Source organism: Ictalurus punctatus, chromosome 17, assembly GCF_001660625.3.
Source record: "Ictalurus punctatus breed USDA103 chromosome 17, Coco_2.0, whole genome shotgun sequence".
NCBI classification, from domain to species: domain Eukaryota; kingdom Metazoa; phylum Chordata; class Actinopteri; order Siluriformes; family Ictaluridae; genus Ictalurus; species Ictalurus punctatus.
The window spans coordinates 17,290,581-17,307,874 of NC_030432.2; the positions used below are offsets into that span (position 1 = coordinate 17,290,581).

Here is a 17,294-nt window from a genome sequence, read left to right on the forward strand (position 1 = left end):
AGAATTTACTTCTATACACCCTGCTCAACAAAATAGTAGAAAACCTTCACAGAATTTGTAATGGTTTTAATATTTTTAATGGGAATTGTGTTGGTTTCAATGGAAACTGTAATGGTCCCTGTGGGTCTCTACTGGTAATCATTAAGCAATCACTAAGCAATCTCACACAAGTAAGAGAGTTATATTGAATAGCGGCACACAGGGCGAATGCGGTAGGTAATCACAGCCATGCTAATATTTAGTATAGCTGCATGATTGCGAGTGTGATATATTGCATTATACAAATGTTCTATAAACTAGTAATTAATATAGAGTAATTTACATTTCAGACACAATATGGCCAAAAGTTCTGTTCATTTTTGCTCCACGAGCGGAAATAGATCCCGAAGAAGACACATACACTTTATAGCATGATGGTTAGGAGGATAGCTCGCTCACATTTGTTCGTACATTCCCATTAAAGGATCCTGAAACCCCCCTCTTTCAGCTCAATATATATATATATATATATATATATATATATATATATATATATATATATATATATATATATATATATATATATTTTTTTTTTTTATGGATGCACAAAAAGTACTTAATTAAACTACAGTCCTAAATGAATAATATATTCTGGTTTGTGTCTATGTGTATTGGGTTCTTTTCAGTCTTATATAATTGGACAACAGTTGTGTAAAGTTTTAGTCTGAAGTTTATATTTGTAGCACTCAGTTTGTGGATTTTATTTTAAATAAATTAAAAAATACTGAAAGTTTGCCCACCCATCCGATTAATCGAAAAAATAATCGGCCAGTTAATCGATTATGAAAATAATCGTTAGTTGCAGCCCTAATCTCTTTTATACCACAGTTGTGTCAAATTCTGTTGTTCATCAATAAATAAATAAAAATAACCGTAACAATTTGCTGTGGTATAAGAGTTATAAGTGGCTTTTTTCTAGTCTTTTTTTCGGGTCATTTTGACTGGGCTGACATTAAAACTATTCTTGCTTTACATTGTTTAGAATATTAATGCAGGGGTTCCCAAACTTTTCCAGGGCAAGGCCCTCCAAAAGGCATTAACATTTGACCGCAGTCCCCCTTTTGCAAGATGTCTTTAAAACACATTAAAAATACAGACTTCTGAATATATCCCCCTTTTTTATATATATTAATAACTGCATCTTACATCTTTACATTACATTATATTAGGAATTGATTGTGTGTGTGTGTGTGTGTGTGTGTGTGTGTGTGTGTGTGTGTGTGTGTGTGGTTGTCTGAGAGTGAGAATTTATTTTTCACACCAAATTGTTGAGGCCCCCTGAGCGCCCCCTGGCGGCCCCCAAGGAGGCCGCGGCCACCACTTTGAAAACCACTGTATTAATGAATTTAAATTCTTCTGAACACTTCAGTTTTGACATGTTTTCTCAACTTCATTTCACGATCTGAAGGCAAGAATCACAGCTGTTGTTGATTTTGATAGCTTTGATGTGGATATATTGCAGTGTACATGGCAACCTTTGAATTATCGCCTGGATAATTTGCACATCATATTTCATGTGTGTAACCTTGTTACTTTAAGAAAAAAAAAACCTCGTAGAGCAAAGATACCTTCAAAATTAATTAAATTAAATGTTTCTACATGAAAAAATACTATAAAGAGCAGTAAACAGTAATAAATGAAACAAAGTCAATATTTGGTATGACAACGCTTTGCTTAAAAAAAAAATAATAAAAAAATTAGTAGTCTCCAGTACAATTAGGGCAGTTTTATAAGGAAATGTAAGTCTTATTGAGCATCTTGCAGAACCAGCCACGGTTCTTCTGGAGACTTTGACTGTTGCACTAATTTCTTATTTTTGCAGCAAATCCCAGCAGCCTTCATTGTGTTTTTTGTCTGAAAAGTGTCCATGTAATATGTTCCTTTCTTTAATGGCATACAAACATTTAATTTTGTTCTGGATACCTAATGTTTGGAAATCTAAAATGTTTTTGTACTGACTCAATAATGTATAAGGCAAAAAATAACAAATTTTGTACTAAAAAATAAAAATAGGTTGCCTAAGACACGCACAGTACTGTATGTGTGATAGTATATGTTTAATTTCGTAAAATTATATAAAGTTAATTTTTGGACACCATGCACACTAACAGTCAAAAGTTTAGACACCCCCCCCCCCCCACACACACATTTTTTAATTATAATAATGTCATCAAAACTCTTGAATAACACAAATGGAGCTATGGGAATTATGTTGTGATAAATAATAATAATAATAATAATAATAATAATAATAATAATAATAATAATAATAAACAGAATAAATCAAAATAATTTAGTATTTTAGTCACCCTTTTTGCCTAGATTTTCCAGAAATGCATTCTTGGCATTTTCTCCACTAGTTTCTTCAGGAATCCCCCAGAGATGCTTTTTTAAACAGTATTAAAGGAGTTTCCACCTACGCTGGACACTTATTGGCTGCTTTGCAGAATATTTCGCTCCAAGTCATCCATTTAAATAAATATATTTTTGTAAATAAAATGTTAGTGTTCTAATGAAAGACATGAACATGTTGGCACAATTATATTTTTGTCTACAACCCTGATTTCAAATATTTAATCATACACCTTCAGATCAAAAGATTTTTAAGATCATGAGAAACATTTCAGTCAAGTGTCTCCAAACTTTTGACTGGTAGTGTATATTGCAACGTTCAGAACTCTTGACAAAATGGATCAATATTGACCATTTTTATGTTAGCTACATCTTTGTGAGAGCTCCTTATACTGACCCATAAGTTTATACTCTGCCAACCTATCCTGCTCTCCCCTAAGTAATGTGAAGCTGGATATACAACTAGGTAAAGTTCTGGGTTCTGTGGGTGGAGAATTAAATAGGCAAAAAATCAAGCTTTATGGCTGCAATAAACAAAAGTGTTATACATTTGTCTATCGTGCCTATTTTTATTATTATTATTATTTTAATAAAATATAACACTGCAAAACATTTTTTTTTGTGAAAGCCACTATCTTATAAGGTTACCATTACATTATTTACATTAGGCTAAGTATGTCTAAATACAGGTTATCGAGGCTGAACTAATATTATATCCTACATTTTTACCATGACTGATACGAGGGGAAAAGGTCATGTCGCGCAAACTAACCCACGCAAGCTTTAGTGGACAAAAAATCCCCAAATATAACCGTCTTATAATATCGCATACTGTCAAAATAAGTTACTACTACTTTTTGCCTGTTTAGTTCAGATAGTATACAAGGAGGCTTAGACGCAGCCTTTACAAGTTTCGCTCACTTCTTGTACTTTTTAAGCAATTATTAATCTTCATGTTTGTGTACCAGGATCAAACCATGTGTCACGCATTTTGAGGAACACCGGGCGTAGCCACTCGACGATAAAAACATAACTACGCACTAAATTTACGCCAAAAACAAACGGAGAAGCAAACTATTTATATCTCTTAAAGACGTTATACAACAATAGCGCGTCCTACATGACACTAATTCAGAGATATATATGACATGTTTTTAAGGAAACCCCTGTGAGTTTCGATAAAAGGCGGTTTTGGTACAGTCCTCCTTCTCCTTCACCTGTCCAGTTTCGGATTGCAGCCTCACACCTACACAGCGCCGCGCGCACAAAATGGAGGATTCACCTGTGTGAGGGGAAATAAGTGCAGTCAAGAATTCGGATTTACGAGTTTACAAGTTTTTTGGACGAGTTTTTTTTAAAGAAGTATTTTCAAGTCAGTTTTAAGTCTTTTCCCCCATTAGCCTGCTTTAGAAGAGCGTATTCCAAAAATGCGCCTGTTATTTGTGATCCTTATCATCTTCACGGTAACAGGTACGGGTGTTCACAATCTTCAACTTCTCTCCACATGCATATTTCTGTTTTTTTTCCTTTCCCTTTCTTGTTTCTCCCTTTTATTCTTTTAATACAGTTAAAAAAAAAACTCTTTAGCCAACTGACGAAGTTATTTTGACACTGTGGCATGCAGTGAGTTTAGGCCTAAGACAAGCACACATTGTTTATTCAGTCTAGTACTAATAACATATTGTTTTGTACCTGTTCAAGCAGATATGTATTAACTTGCGCTCTCTCTCTCTCTCTCTCTCTCTCTCTCTCTCTCTCTCTCTCTCTCTCTCTTTAAAGCTTAAGAGTTTTGGTTTGCTATTTATTCTACATTTGATATTATAGGCCATATGGTAATTACTGTGTTTTGTTTTTATAGGCCTTACATGATTCCATAACATTTCCTTACAGCCACAGTATAATAAAAAAAAGAAAGAAACATGCTCAGATGGGCTATATTATATTATTATATTTGCCAAATATGCAATTAAAGTTATATTACAGCTGAAAGTGGTTTTAAAAGTCTGTGATTTAATGTATGTTGAAAAATATGTACATTCCAACCCCTAAAATGAGATTGTGTCAGAGCGGGTTACTTTATGACCCATTCAGTGGTTTCTGGCATAAGTCTGTGAGTCATAGTTGCTAGTTTCAGTTACCACGACCTTTCAGGAAATCTCCAAAGTACTACTTTTGTTGCCACTGTGTCATACTTTTAAAAGACCTTTATGCTCCAAGAAGTCATTCTGCAAGGCTAAAACAGTAAATTGATTACAAACACTTACTTGTGTATCCATTCAGGAAGGTATCATGCCTTTAAAAGAAAAGCTGCTTTTGTTCTAATGAATATGCAGATTTGTCTGTCTAAGGGCTGTAGTGCAGCACCTGAAGGGGTTTTTTGTCTTTACGGTTCACTTAATACTTCTTTGTACTGATTGATTACATGTTATTTGACAAAAGTTAGTTTGTTTTCTAGGAAGCTACGGATAGGTTACAAACTGCTTTTATACGTTGATGTGCTCATTAATATGAGAGAGCTACTATTTGTACACGATCACTTAGCTGGAAAGTGCTGCTAAATAATTGTCATTAGTGGAATAAAATGGGTAGAATCACTCCAATTTATCACAATGGTACCTGTCAATTTAGCTTAAAATGTATCCAAAATCACTTGTCGACAACATCTATAATGTAAATCTGTATATAAAAGTTAATTTAGTAGTATTGTTTTTGAGGTGTAGTGTAAGAGCAGTATATACATAAAGCTTGCTTTGAAACTGTCCTTAATAAATGGGCTTATCATAAATTCTCTTCGTTTAGCAATATTTCAGTGATCACCTTAATCTTACTAATGTGTACTCAAAGTAAAGGAACTTAACCTTAGTGTAGCCAGTAATATTCTTGATCGAGATAAAACTAAATTGGCTAGTTGTATGCTCCCAGAAGTTCTTGGTTGTTTCACATTTATATTCTCTACTGTACTCTGCCTTAAAGTTCCCTGCTGTACCATGGGAGCATCCTACACCTGAGTGTTTGTTTTATGATTGCAGCAGCCACACTTTTTTGTTTCCTGAAATAATTCAGTTGTGGTATCATGCAGAATAATTGTTCTGTAAGAATGATAATGGGTGCTTAGACACGTAATCCTATGATTGCAACATTGAGACCATAACAGATTAGTTTAACAGGACAAAAAAAAATTCTGACAATATTATGGTTGTACTACAGGATTTGCCTTGCTCAGTGGACTACCACAGACTAACCTTCTCTTTTCTTACAGGCTTCACCACGGGGGTCAATGTCGTCTGCCCAGTGAAACGCTATGTGGTCATCCTCTTCCAGCCGGTCACCCTCAGGTGTGATTTCACTACTACATCCACAGTACCCCCCCTTATCACCTGGAAGTACAAGTCCTTCTGCAGAGATCCGATCCAAGCTGCCCTGAACCCAAGCAGTGCGGATAACACGTTGGCCCAGTCCAACCCCAACTACAACCCAAACATCGAATGCTCAGACAGTTCAAGGACTGTGCGTATTGTGGCTTCTAAACAGACTGCAGTCACGCTGGGAAACCAATACCAGGGCCGCAAGATCAGCATCATTAACAGTAAGAGACAATGATTTTGATATGGGGCTTCAGAGGATGTACCTTTTTCTACAAGAGCCATTGTCACTGTAATGGGGAAACACTTTAGTTTACAAATGCACAGGTTTGGAAATTAAAGTCCCCATGAAATCAAAACTTAAGTTTTGTGTCTTTTGGTATCAATAGGTTAGCCGTAATGTTATCTTTAAGCTAGTGTGCTCCAAAACAATGACCAAATTCGCATTAGAAGATATCTGTATTAAAAAAAATAAATCAAATGCTCTCTAGAATCTGAAGTGTCCCGCCCCCAAACTTTATTAAAATAACCTTGCTTAAGTTGCTGTTGTTGAGCAAGAGAAATCATATCAGCAAGCATGGGTCGTTAAAATGTCTTTGGCTGTTTGAACGTGCATGTTTTATTTAGCTTTAAAACTGTAAGTTGGTTAAGTATGAACTTTTGAAGAAGGTGCTATTTGTGCCAGCTCACAGCTTTGATTGTCAAGTATGGCTTAGCCCGGGCTGTGAGGTAAGCTAAACGCTAATGACTGTTTAAAAAGTGGGAGGAGTTAGATATTTCCCCCCCTGACTCCCTTTTTCAGTGGAAATTATGTCAACAAATTGAATAATGCTGCGCGGTTCAAGGAACTTTATGGGGAGTTGAAGAAAATGCAACCTGGTGGCACACTTACGGTGCTGTGATTTCTTATGTTTTTGTGTACAGTATATCTCATGCTATTAAAACAAAGGCAACATGAGTAAACACAAAATAAAGTTTTTAAATGTTTATTTTCTGAAGCAAAAAAGTTATCCAATACAAATTGGGCCTGTGTGAAAATGTATTTGCCCACATAGTTACTAATTCCCCAAATATATGAAACTGCATTCATAATGGGGTTCAGCTGGACTAGACGCAGTCCGGACTGATTACTGCAAACCCTGTTCAATCAAGTCAACACTTAAATAGAACTTTTTCAACAGCATGAAGTTGGTTAAAAGGTCTTACCCAGTAACACACTATGCCAAAATTAAACAAAATTCTAGAAATGATGAGGAAGAAGGTCATTGAAATACAGAAGTCTGGGAGGGGTTACAAAGCTATTTCAAAGGCTCTGGGACTCCAAAGAACCACAGTGAGAGCAATTATCTCCAAATGGAAAAATCTCAGTTCTAAAGCTTCCCAGAAGTGACTAACCTTCCGAAATTCCTCCAAGAGCACAGTAACTACTCATCTAGCAAGTCACAAAAGAGCCAAGAACATCAAAAGACCTACAGGCACCTCTTACATCTGGTGTAAACCAAACACAGAATTCCACCAAAAGAATATCATACCTACGTTCAAGCAAGGTGGTGGGAGTGTGATGGTGTGGGGATGCTTTGATCTATCAGGGCCTGGGCAACTTGCAATAACTGAGGGAAATATGAATTCTGCTCTCTACCAGAAAATCCTAAAGGAGAATGTCTGGTCTTCAGTCTGTAAGTTGAAACTCAAACGCAACTGGATTATGCAGCAAGACAATGATCCAAAGCACAGGAGTAAGTTCTAGTCCTCGAAGTAATTGAAATATCTCCCAGTTATCAAAAGCGTTTGGTTGCAGTTATTGCTACTAAAGTTGGTGCAACCAAATTTTAAGTGTAAGGGGGAAATTACTTTTTCACATTGGTGATAGGTGTTGGATAACCCTTTTTGCTTCAGTTAAAATAAATAAATATTGTATTGTGTTTACTCGGGTTGCATTTTTTTTATGCTTCATTTCGTTTGAAGATCTAAAACTATTTAGTATGACGCTCAAAAACTGAGAAAAATCAGGATGAGGCAAATTCACTGCACCGTAAATGCGTAAAGCCTACATAATTAATGTATTAAGAAAAAAGGTAATATAACTCAGTGTGGTTCAGTAATAGCTGTTAGGGGTAACTTTAGAGGAAAATAACGGTAAGTAATAAATGTTACTGAAGTATTGAATGTCAGATATGTTCATGTATGGCTTTCTTTCTCTCAGATGCCGACCTCAACATTGATCAGACTGCATGGGGTGATAGTGGTGTGTATGTGTGCAGTGTTGCTTCATCCCAGGACCTCTCAGGAAATGGGGAGGACTATACTGAACTCATAGTTTTGGGTAAGATTCATCGAATTATTGATACTTTATTTAATATCTGCACACAAACCCAAACCTAAGGCTGTAATTGTTTTGCCACCTATGTTAGTTTTTTTTTTTTTTTCTTTCCTTTGATGAGTAGTTGGGTGTTTTAGAACATTTGTAGAGGAGATGAAGTCGTGCAATTTTTTACTTCTGTGGAGCTTTTCATACTACTTGGCATTGAGCAGTTGCATGGTTGAGTTTTAGAGTAGAGCATTTTAAGAGGAGAGAACTTTTCTGCTTGGATAGTTGCAGCAAAACCTTTTTAAATCATGGCTTTGTCCTCCTTCTTTCACAGAGAGAAAGTCAAATACTACAGACCTGCTGCCTGGCATTGACTTACTGATCATGGAAGGTACACTAAGTGCACCTCTGTAGTCCTAGGAGCCCACTTGTGTTATGCACTTTTACCTTCTTCACCAGGGAAGCTACTTTGTTGTGAAATAAAATGAGCTGAAGGTCATTGAGTTTCTCAAGAATCTGCAAATTGGATACAAAGTCTGCTTAGTGGATGATGAAAGTTTCAGAAGGCAGAATTGGTCTGTACGAAGGACGGAGCATGCTCTTAAACTCAAGGAAACAGCTCAGTTTGCCATAGAAGCTATATAACCTCAGGGACTGGGTTAGTAAATGTTCAGGCTTGAGTCTGTCGTTAATGTGTGCATGTTTCGTGCGATTGAAATGGTTGTTATGATTTCGGTGGCAGAACAACTGATGTGAGACAGACTTGTCAAGCTGGTTTCTTTTCTTCTCTCACTTGTTTAAAATTTTTTTGTGTATTTAAATGTCATGATCTCTTGCGTTGCCTTGTGGTGTACTCTGTTCACTACAATGAAAATGGACACGGCTTCCTTTTTTCATTAAAGAAAGGATGCCAGCAGTGTTTTTGACATGTTCTTACCCCAAGTATATGTCATTGGTGGGGCACAAGCTTCCTTTATTTTTCTGTCTTGGCAGGATCTGGTCTAGACACTGTATGATTTGAATGAGGCTTCCCAAACTATAAAATGATTCTTTGTCTTGATTCATCCTTATTTGAGTTCCAGTCTGGTTGAATGGTTTCCCATCATGAAAATCAGAGTGCATAATGCATTTCCGTTATGGCCTCAGAATTAACTTCACTGTCCCAATGCTATTCAAATGTTTTAATATATTTATGTATTTAAGGACTAAACTTCCAAGCCACTTATTGAAGCATGTGTTTACATTAAATTCTGGGGTAAGTGAGCCTTGTCAGTTGATGTAGAAAAGGTGCTCTGAGTAGTTGCAGGTAATCTATGGACATGGTTCTCAAAGTGCTTGGCTATTTATTTATTCATTTATTTATTTATTTATTTATTTATTTATTCTCTCAACTCTCCCTTTTCTTTTTTTTCTTTCTTTTTTTTTTTTTTAAATTAAAATTTTCAGTTTGGAGAGTTATGAGGGCCTGTAATTAACATTACTCTTAATCTAATTTTAATACAAATCTGAGTAATAAAAAATGGCCTCAATGATGTTGAGCCAAATAAATAACAAGCCTTATATTTGAGTAGTTGGATTATGTTAATTAAATACATCTGTGCTGAGAAGGCCCGTGGATTTATTTATATATATTTGAAGTTCTTCCACTGTCATGAAGTTCTTTACGTTAGAGGGAAGACGCCACTGTCAGTCATTCTGTGAGCTGACATGCCCATGCAGTCCTGTTCAGGAAGAATAGATCATTAATTTGTAGTTGAGTATGTACAGTGCCTTGCCAAAGTAGTTGTCAGATTTGTGTGGATTACAAATGACACTTACACACAGATTGTTCCTGCCAGTATTTTTATTGCAAACCAATATGATCTGAAAAAAGTACATTTTCAAAGTTTATTTTTTTATTTGTTTATTATTATTATTATTATTATTATTATTATAAATTTTTTTATATATATATATTTTAAAAATATTTTTAAAAAATCAACCACTTCAAACTAGCACTTGGTAGAAGCACCTAATGATGCAATCACAGCTTTATGTCTGTTTGTTTCGTTAAGTTCCTACCAGCTTTGTTTGGGAGTGATTTTCACCCATTCTTCCTGGCAGATTTGCTCTAGGTTGTTCAGGTTGGTTGGATGTTTGTTGACATCAGTTTTCAATCAGTGTTACAGATTCTCATCTGAACTTTAACTTGGCCTGTGTAGAATGTTCACCTTTTTGTTTTTAATCACTCCTGCATTGCTTTGGGCTTGTGTTTGGGACTATTGTCCCACTGAAAGGTGAAGTTCCTCTCGCTTTGGTGTTTGTTTGTTTGGAGCAGACTGAAGTTCTGTGATCAATATCCCCTTTATATTGTGCTCCAGTCATTCTGCCTTCAATTTTTACAAGAAGCCCAGTTTCTGAGAATGAAGTGTCCCCAGAGCATGAAGCTGCTACCACTGTGTTTCACTCTAGGGAGGTGTTAAGTATGGCTTACATTTTTGCCACACATGCTTGGAAACTCAATTTCTCTCATGCTTTTGTATGGCTCTTCTTGAGCAGTGGTTTCTTTTTAACCAATTAGAAACAAATTTTTTTTTTTTTTTTTTTTTTTTTTTTTTTTTTTTTTTTTTTTTTATAACCACCCTTTCATATAATCCTCAATCATACTGAGCTCTTGAAATGGTTGTCTGGTGCTCCTTCTCTCCACTCTCAGCCACTTTACTCTGTAACTCCTTCAGAGTGACTGGCCTCACTGTGACTTCCCACACCAGTCTCTGTATTGTTTTTGCATTAAGTTTTGAGGGAGGGCCTTGCCTAGCTAGTGTGTGGGTGGCATGATGCAGCTTGGACTTCCTCACTATTGGTCGAACAGTGCTTACTGGAAATGTCCAACCTTTTAGATAATTTTACACCCTATTCCCAAGTCATGAAATTCTATTACCTTATCTTTAATTTCCATGCCTTAGTCTTCATTTTTAATAATTTCCTTCAGACTGACTGTTCAATGACACGGTCAATCTTCAATAACAGTTCGAGTGGGGTGGTTTTTGTCCAGAAAATAATTGTAGCTGATTTAATATTTCACAGGTGAAGGCCAATTATAAGTCAACTGTCTTCTCATTAAGACAGTATCTTTCATCAGGATTTTGAAAATTAACACTAAAAGAACATGAGTTTACAATAAATACTCAGTCTGTACAGGAGTTCTTGGAATATTTTGTCATATTTGTTGCCCAAAGGGCTTGATTTTGCTGCAGCGTTTTTCAAAATTTGCGACGCAATTTGCTGTTTTATATAAAGTAAGGGAAATCTACAATTGCATGAAATTTTTGCATGAGTCATGTTTGTTGAGACCTTTTCGCTATACTCTTGTTGCGATATGCGTGAATCAGATAGGGCTTTGACTGAAGGCATGTTGTGATGGTCACTTGGCCCAAATCAGAAGTAAACCTGCTGTAATTTAGAAAGATTGTAAGCAGCTCTGAATATTGTGGAGTTTCTTGATTTTGTGTTAATTTCTGTGATCACAAAATCCTGGAGGGACTGAATACTAAAATGTAGAATGTGCGTGTTTTATTTATTTTTTTTCCTATTCCAAAAGATCTGATAAATTCCAGTATGGTTAAATACCATTGCAAGGCACTGTATATTGCATGAATCTACCATTGGTAAATCCTTATCCTTAGTTTTGTTTTTATGCCTCTACCACTGGGTGGTGGATAGATTGTTTTCTGGTTGTCTGTCCACGCATCCATCCGAGATCCTTGTTAACGCAATATCTCAAGAACAAGTGGTTGAATATTGATGTATGGAATTATAGTAGAGCACCGGATTAGATTTTATAATTGTTCTAAAAGGGGTCCAGGTCAAATATCTGATTGTTTTCTACAATAGCTTGAAAAAATATTTTAATGAAGAAAATTTTTCAAGCTATTTGAAGCATACAAGTTAGTAAGAAGAAGGACTAGACTCGTTGGCAGCCAAGGCATCCCCATTGGCACTGATGGCATTAAATTTAGTGGGTTTTTTTTTTTTTTGCTTTTCAGAGTATGTTGCCCAGGGCTTTAATTTGTCACTTCTAATTATAGTACACAAAGCATGTGTTCTGAAACTGAAAACATTTAAAATTAGAGGAACATTTATATTTAGTGCATTCATATACTAAATACTACAGGTGCGTCTAAAAAAAAAAAAATAATAAAAATTAAAAAACAGCTTGTGGAAAAGCTCATTTTTCCCATAGTTTACTTTAAAGAGTGGAACTTTCATATATTCTAGATTCATTACACATATAGTGAAATATTTCAAGCCTTTTTTGGTTTTAGCCTTGATTTATTATGGCTTATCATTGTATTGATGCAGTAATTTGTGCAAAACGAGCCCCAACCAAGTATTGAGTGCATAAATTAATGTACTTTTCAGAAGGTTGACATTTCTGTATTATAAATACTTTATTCTAATATTTTGAGATACTGGATTTTTTTTATTTCCTTGAGCTTTAAGCCATAATCAAGATTTAAAAAAGGCTTGAAATATTTCACTTTGTGTAATGAATCTAGAATATATGAAAGTTCCACTTTTTGAATTAAATTACGGAAAAAATAACTTTTGCACTATATTCAAATTTTTTGAGATGCGTTTGTATATGTTTTGCGTAATTCAATTTTAATGAAATTTTTGTATGATTTGTACGGTCATGGTCTGTAGTATTTTGTTTTAATCAAAATAAGCACTATTTAAAAAAAACTGTTAAATGTATAAGCCTATGTAAATGTTTTTATTGTAATGTTTTGTGCATCAGTGAAGAATGATTCAAAAGAATAAATAATTTTTCCCATCCCTATATCTGAGTACTTAATCTGGCTCAGTAACTGTTAAGTTTAATTTAACTTTGTTTACTCTGTCCTCTCTGTCAGATTGGTTGTTGGTAGTGTTGGTGGTGCTTGGCTTCTTCTTGCTGCTGATCTTCTTTGGGATCTGTTGGTGTCAGTGTTGCCCTCACACATGTTGCTGTTATGTGAGCTGCCCATGTTGCCCAGAACGCTGCTGCTGCCCAAGGGCATGTAAGTACAATTATACCCGAATTTATTTATCCTTGCTGTCTCTCTCCTTATTGTGTTCTCTCAAAAGTCAACACATTAAGCATCACATGAGCATAAATTACTTACATTTCTCTTATTGAATAATTTCATGTTGTAGATGGTCTTATTAATTTAATAACTTTTGCTGCAATCTTCACATTGCTTTAAACTTGTGTTATGGTAATATTAGGTTAGAATAATCACTTTTTAAGGAATTGCATTGTGTGTGTGCCATATACTGTAGGTAAAATACCAAATCTCAAATTCGAAGTATAAATGGACATACTAACTCTGTTTTTTCATTTAAAGTGTATGAAGCAGGTAAAGCCGTTAAGGCAGGTGCTTCTAGCCAGTATGCAGCCAGTATGTTCGCTCCTAGTATGTATGGACAACCTGTGTATGTGGGAGGGCCATCACCACCCATCCCAATGCTGCCCATGCCTCAGGGTGTCAACGCCCCTCCCTCTAATGGCTATGGAAGGGACTTTGACACAGCCAGCTCAGGTGGGTAATCCCTCAAATCCTCTATGCACAGGATTTTTTTTTTTCTTTAGGTGAAATTATTAGTAAAAATAGAGACAACTTTGATAATAAGAAAAGGCCTCTTTTTCACTTAATTCACTCATCTTGGTAAATGGCACACTTGTATAGCGCTTTTATCCAAAGTGCCTTACACTGTCTCATTCACCCATTCACACACACACACACCAGTGGCAGCAGAGCTGCCATGCAAGGCGCTAACTTGCCATCGAGAACAACTTGGGGTTCAGTGTCTTGCCCAAGGACACTTCGGTATGTGGAGTCACGTGGGCCGGGAATCGAACCGCCAACCCTACAATTAGTGGACAACCCGCTCTACCATCTGACCCATGGCCGCCCCATCTTAATTTATACCCTGCACTACTACCTCTGTATTCTATTAATTCTATATGGTGTATAGGGTGGGTGGGTAGGATGTGCAGTATTCTGCACAATATTAACTGTGTACTGACAGATACACATTGTATCTTAGTGTTTTAACATTGGAAATATGCTCAATAACAGCTGTACTTAAAGCAGATGTTAAAGCACTAATTAATCTGAATAACCCTCTAAAATAAATACATTTAGGTTTGACGTAATGGGTTTGACTTCTAACTGTTGCTTTGTTCTTTCTATTGTAGTTGGTCAGGGATCTCAGGTACCGTTGCTGCATGACCATGATGGCGGAGCGGGCCAGAGTAAGTTAAAAATTGAATTCTTGTCACCTAAAAAGTAGGTGGTCTGCCATGTTCCAAGTTATGTAACACATCTACATGTAAATATCAGGAAATGAAAGTTGAAGTTCTGATCCATCATCTCATGTTCATCATTTGATCTCAAACCCAAGTTACCTCAGTGTATAGCAAAAACAACAGACTTGGCCTTGCCACTCCAATACTTTCAGAGGGGTCTGTAATTAGCTCAACCCCTCTGACTATTAATTGTTTTGATATCTAAAACTTTATTTTACGTACATGCGTGTACTTACATGTACTTACGTACATATTTATGGTATTTGTTTTTCAGCCCGTAGTGGATACCGTATCCAGGCTAATCAGGATGGGAATCCTACACGTTTGCTGTACTATATGGAGCGAGAGCTGGCCAATCTGGACCCCAGTCAGCCTGCAGGTGCCGCAGGCACATATAGTCGACGTGAGTTCTCTTGGCCGTGGTTCCTATCCTGAACTTCATAGATTTGGGTGGTCATTGTTTAGAAAAGGCCAATCTGAGGGAAACTTTATTAGATCTCCACTAGATTCCCTTTGTATCTAGGTTCATTTTAGGGGTGGAACTGAAATGAATCCTAATTTTGTTTTGTACCTTAATTTTTTTTTTTCTTCCAAATACTCGTTCCTTTTTCACACACGCGCATTCTCACACAATTACACACTACCTCTCTCCTTCAATCAATACTTATCGCCTCACTCGTTCCCTCCTCCTACAACTGCCGCTCTTTTTTTCTTCTTTCTCGCTCTCTCTCTCCTTCACACAGTTGATGGTATGAGTGAGATCAGTTCTCTGCATGATGGTGGAGACCCTCGTAATCGTGGTCGCTCCAGGCCTCCCCAGCTGAACACAGTGTATGATGATGAGAACATGAGCACTATCAGCAGCGTATCTCAGAATATGCGGAGAGATGAGCCCAGGAGAGGGGTTGGAGGTGGTCCTAACCATGGGCGTGCACGCTCCATGGACAACCTTGATGATATCGGCCGACATTACAGAGACCGTGATTATCCCCCTAGGGAAGGCAGAAGAGGGTGAGCTAAATATCAAGTCGCTTATAGCTAATCTGAATGAATATAATCATACATTTGTAGGATTTGTCATTATTATTATTATTATGATGATGATGATGATGATGATGATATATAGATGTTTCGATCTCCCTGCAGTTCTGATGATGAATGGAGCAGAAGTGGTCGTGGATATGACCGTGTCCCAGATGACAGACATCGTGACTATTCTCCTGTCGATCGCTTCCGTGATGATCCTCGGGGAGTTGGCCTCCAGGGCCGCCGCAGTCGTAGCCGTGATGACTTGATGGATCTGGAACGTAGGCGGGGAGGTGGAGGCCGGGATGCATATGATGACAGCTTCCTGCGGGAGGCAATGGAGAAGAAGAAGATGGGTGAGCAGCAGCGGGCACGGAGCCGCGAGCATCTTGACAGTGACAGTGAGCGCTCAGACCGCTATAGGGGAGGACATGGGGGGCCACCACCACTCCCTCACAGCAGGCCTGCAGGCAATCCTGACCAACGGCGTGCCAACAATGCCGGCTTCCCACCTCCACCATCCTACACAGAGGATACAGACAGCTTAGCATCGTCCAAGAAAAGCAATCTCCGCAAGGTGAGGAGTTCCCACTTGTATAACAACAGACGATGATTACTTTCTGAGCTATAGAAAATCAGGCAGTAGTAATTCTCACTATCTTCAAATAAAGTTATAGTAACATCTTAAAATCTTAGGCTTGACAGATAAAACCTTATTATTTCAAGGTTTCTAAGAACATTGTCATCTTTTTTTATGCTCTGAAAAAGCAGGTTGTGTGATTTTATGTGATATTGTCTCTCTTCCATAGAATGGGGCTGTGAGTCGTGAGAGTCTGGTGGTGTGAAACATTGTGATTGCAGTCAACACGTCAGCTTGGTGTGTTTGTTATATTTTGCAAGTTTGTGGTTTTTGTTGTCAGTTGCTGAATGTTCATTTCTGGATTAAATGGGGAAGTACATGTGTGAATGCGATTTATTTGAGACTGAGACTCATGACTTAATGTAATGTTATTTAGTAGTTTTATGAATTTGTATGTGATGGTTGTATAGCTATAATCACTATTTGTTTTATTATGAATATGCATTTTTAAAAAGCTGTTTTTATGATATTGAATATTTTCCTTAAAATATCCAGGTGACACTAAGACTAGGCAGTAATTACACTTAACAAGCTTAGCATCTTATGGCTCAGAAACTGAATTGTAAATGTGTACAAATTATATTTCAAATGAATTTACATCTTTGTATTTACTGTAAAGAGATTTCCCAACTGAAGTTATTTTCAGTATGGCAGTAATAATTTCCCTGTATTGCTAGTTTTATGGTTTCCAAAAGAAAAGATGTTACCTCGCTTCACAATGTTGTAAGTTTTAAAAATGTCTTTGTTTTAACCATGCATTTTGTTTTTTTTAACGGAATTAACCAGACATGTAAATTGCTTTCATACACTTGTAATTTGTTATGCTGATATTTTTAACCATAATCATGATACATTTTGTTAATGGTTTATAAATCATTTTACAATAAATCTTTTGTATATAAAAACAATTTGATGTTACTATTGAAAGGGAAATGAGCTTGCTTTAGATTTTATTTTTTTTCTACCACTAGGTGGTGTCAATTTTTCTTTTAAAGCTATGTCAAGTTTGTGTTGTGTAGCTGAATGTGACATGGGCCTACAGTTCTACAGCTAAAAGAACTCTGCACAGATCTTTAGATGTATTAAATCATTACATGCTGTTGTTTGGTTTCTATTAATTAATTTGGAAAGGTGACAAAGCTCCAAGCAGTAGGGGATTAATGGAGAAATCAAACAATTTTAATTTACCCACACCAACCTGTTGGGAGTTTTTGCTAATAATAATTAATAATA

At 36.5% G+C, this 17,294-nt stretch overlaps 1 protein-coding gene across 2 annotated transcripts; it reads left to right on the top strand.

Annotated features, from left to right (window-relative positions):
• Positions 1-3,619: 3,619 nt before the first annotated feature.
• Positions 3,620-17,162, top strand: lsr (lipolysis stimulated lipoprotein receptor). Of its 2 annotated transcripts, XM_017490916.3 has the most exons (11): positions 3,620-3,861; positions 5,651-5,977; positions 7,957-8,076; positions 8,396-8,452; positions 12,957-13,103; positions 13,431-13,625; positions 14,285-14,341; positions 14,670-14,798; positions 15,139-15,406; positions 15,542-15,998; positions 16,231-17,162. In XM_017490916.3, the coding sequence occupies exons 1-11, from the start codon at positions 3,819-3,821 to the stop codon at positions 16,264-16,266; spliced, it is 1,836 nt and encodes a 611-aa protein (XP_017346405.1). In that variant the 5' UTR covers positions 3,620-3,818; the 3' UTR covers positions 16,267-17,162. The 2 variants fall into 2 exon arrangements, with proteins under 2 accessions (XP_017346405.1, XP_017346406.1); XM_017490917.3 differs by lacking the exon at positions 8,396-8,452 and having other exon boundaries at positions 3,621-3,861.
• Positions 17,163-17,294: the final 132 nt, after the last annotated feature.

What these genes read in the sequence shown, in the direction of transcription:
- lsr (XM_017490916.3), top strand. Translation starts at nt 3,819, where the DNA reads ATGCGCCTGTTATTTGTGATCCTTATCATCTTCACGGTAACAG. An exon ending in TGACTTACTGATCATGGAAG is followed by an intron (nt 8,453 to 12,956) that starts GTACACTAAGTG and finishes CCTCTCTGTCAG; the next exon opens with ATTGGTTGTTGGTAGTGTTG. An exon ending in AGAAAAGCAATCTCCGCAAG is followed by an intron (nt 15,999 to 16,230) that starts GTGAGGAGTTCC and finishes TCTCTTCCATAG; the next exon opens with AATGGGGCTGTGAGTCGTGA.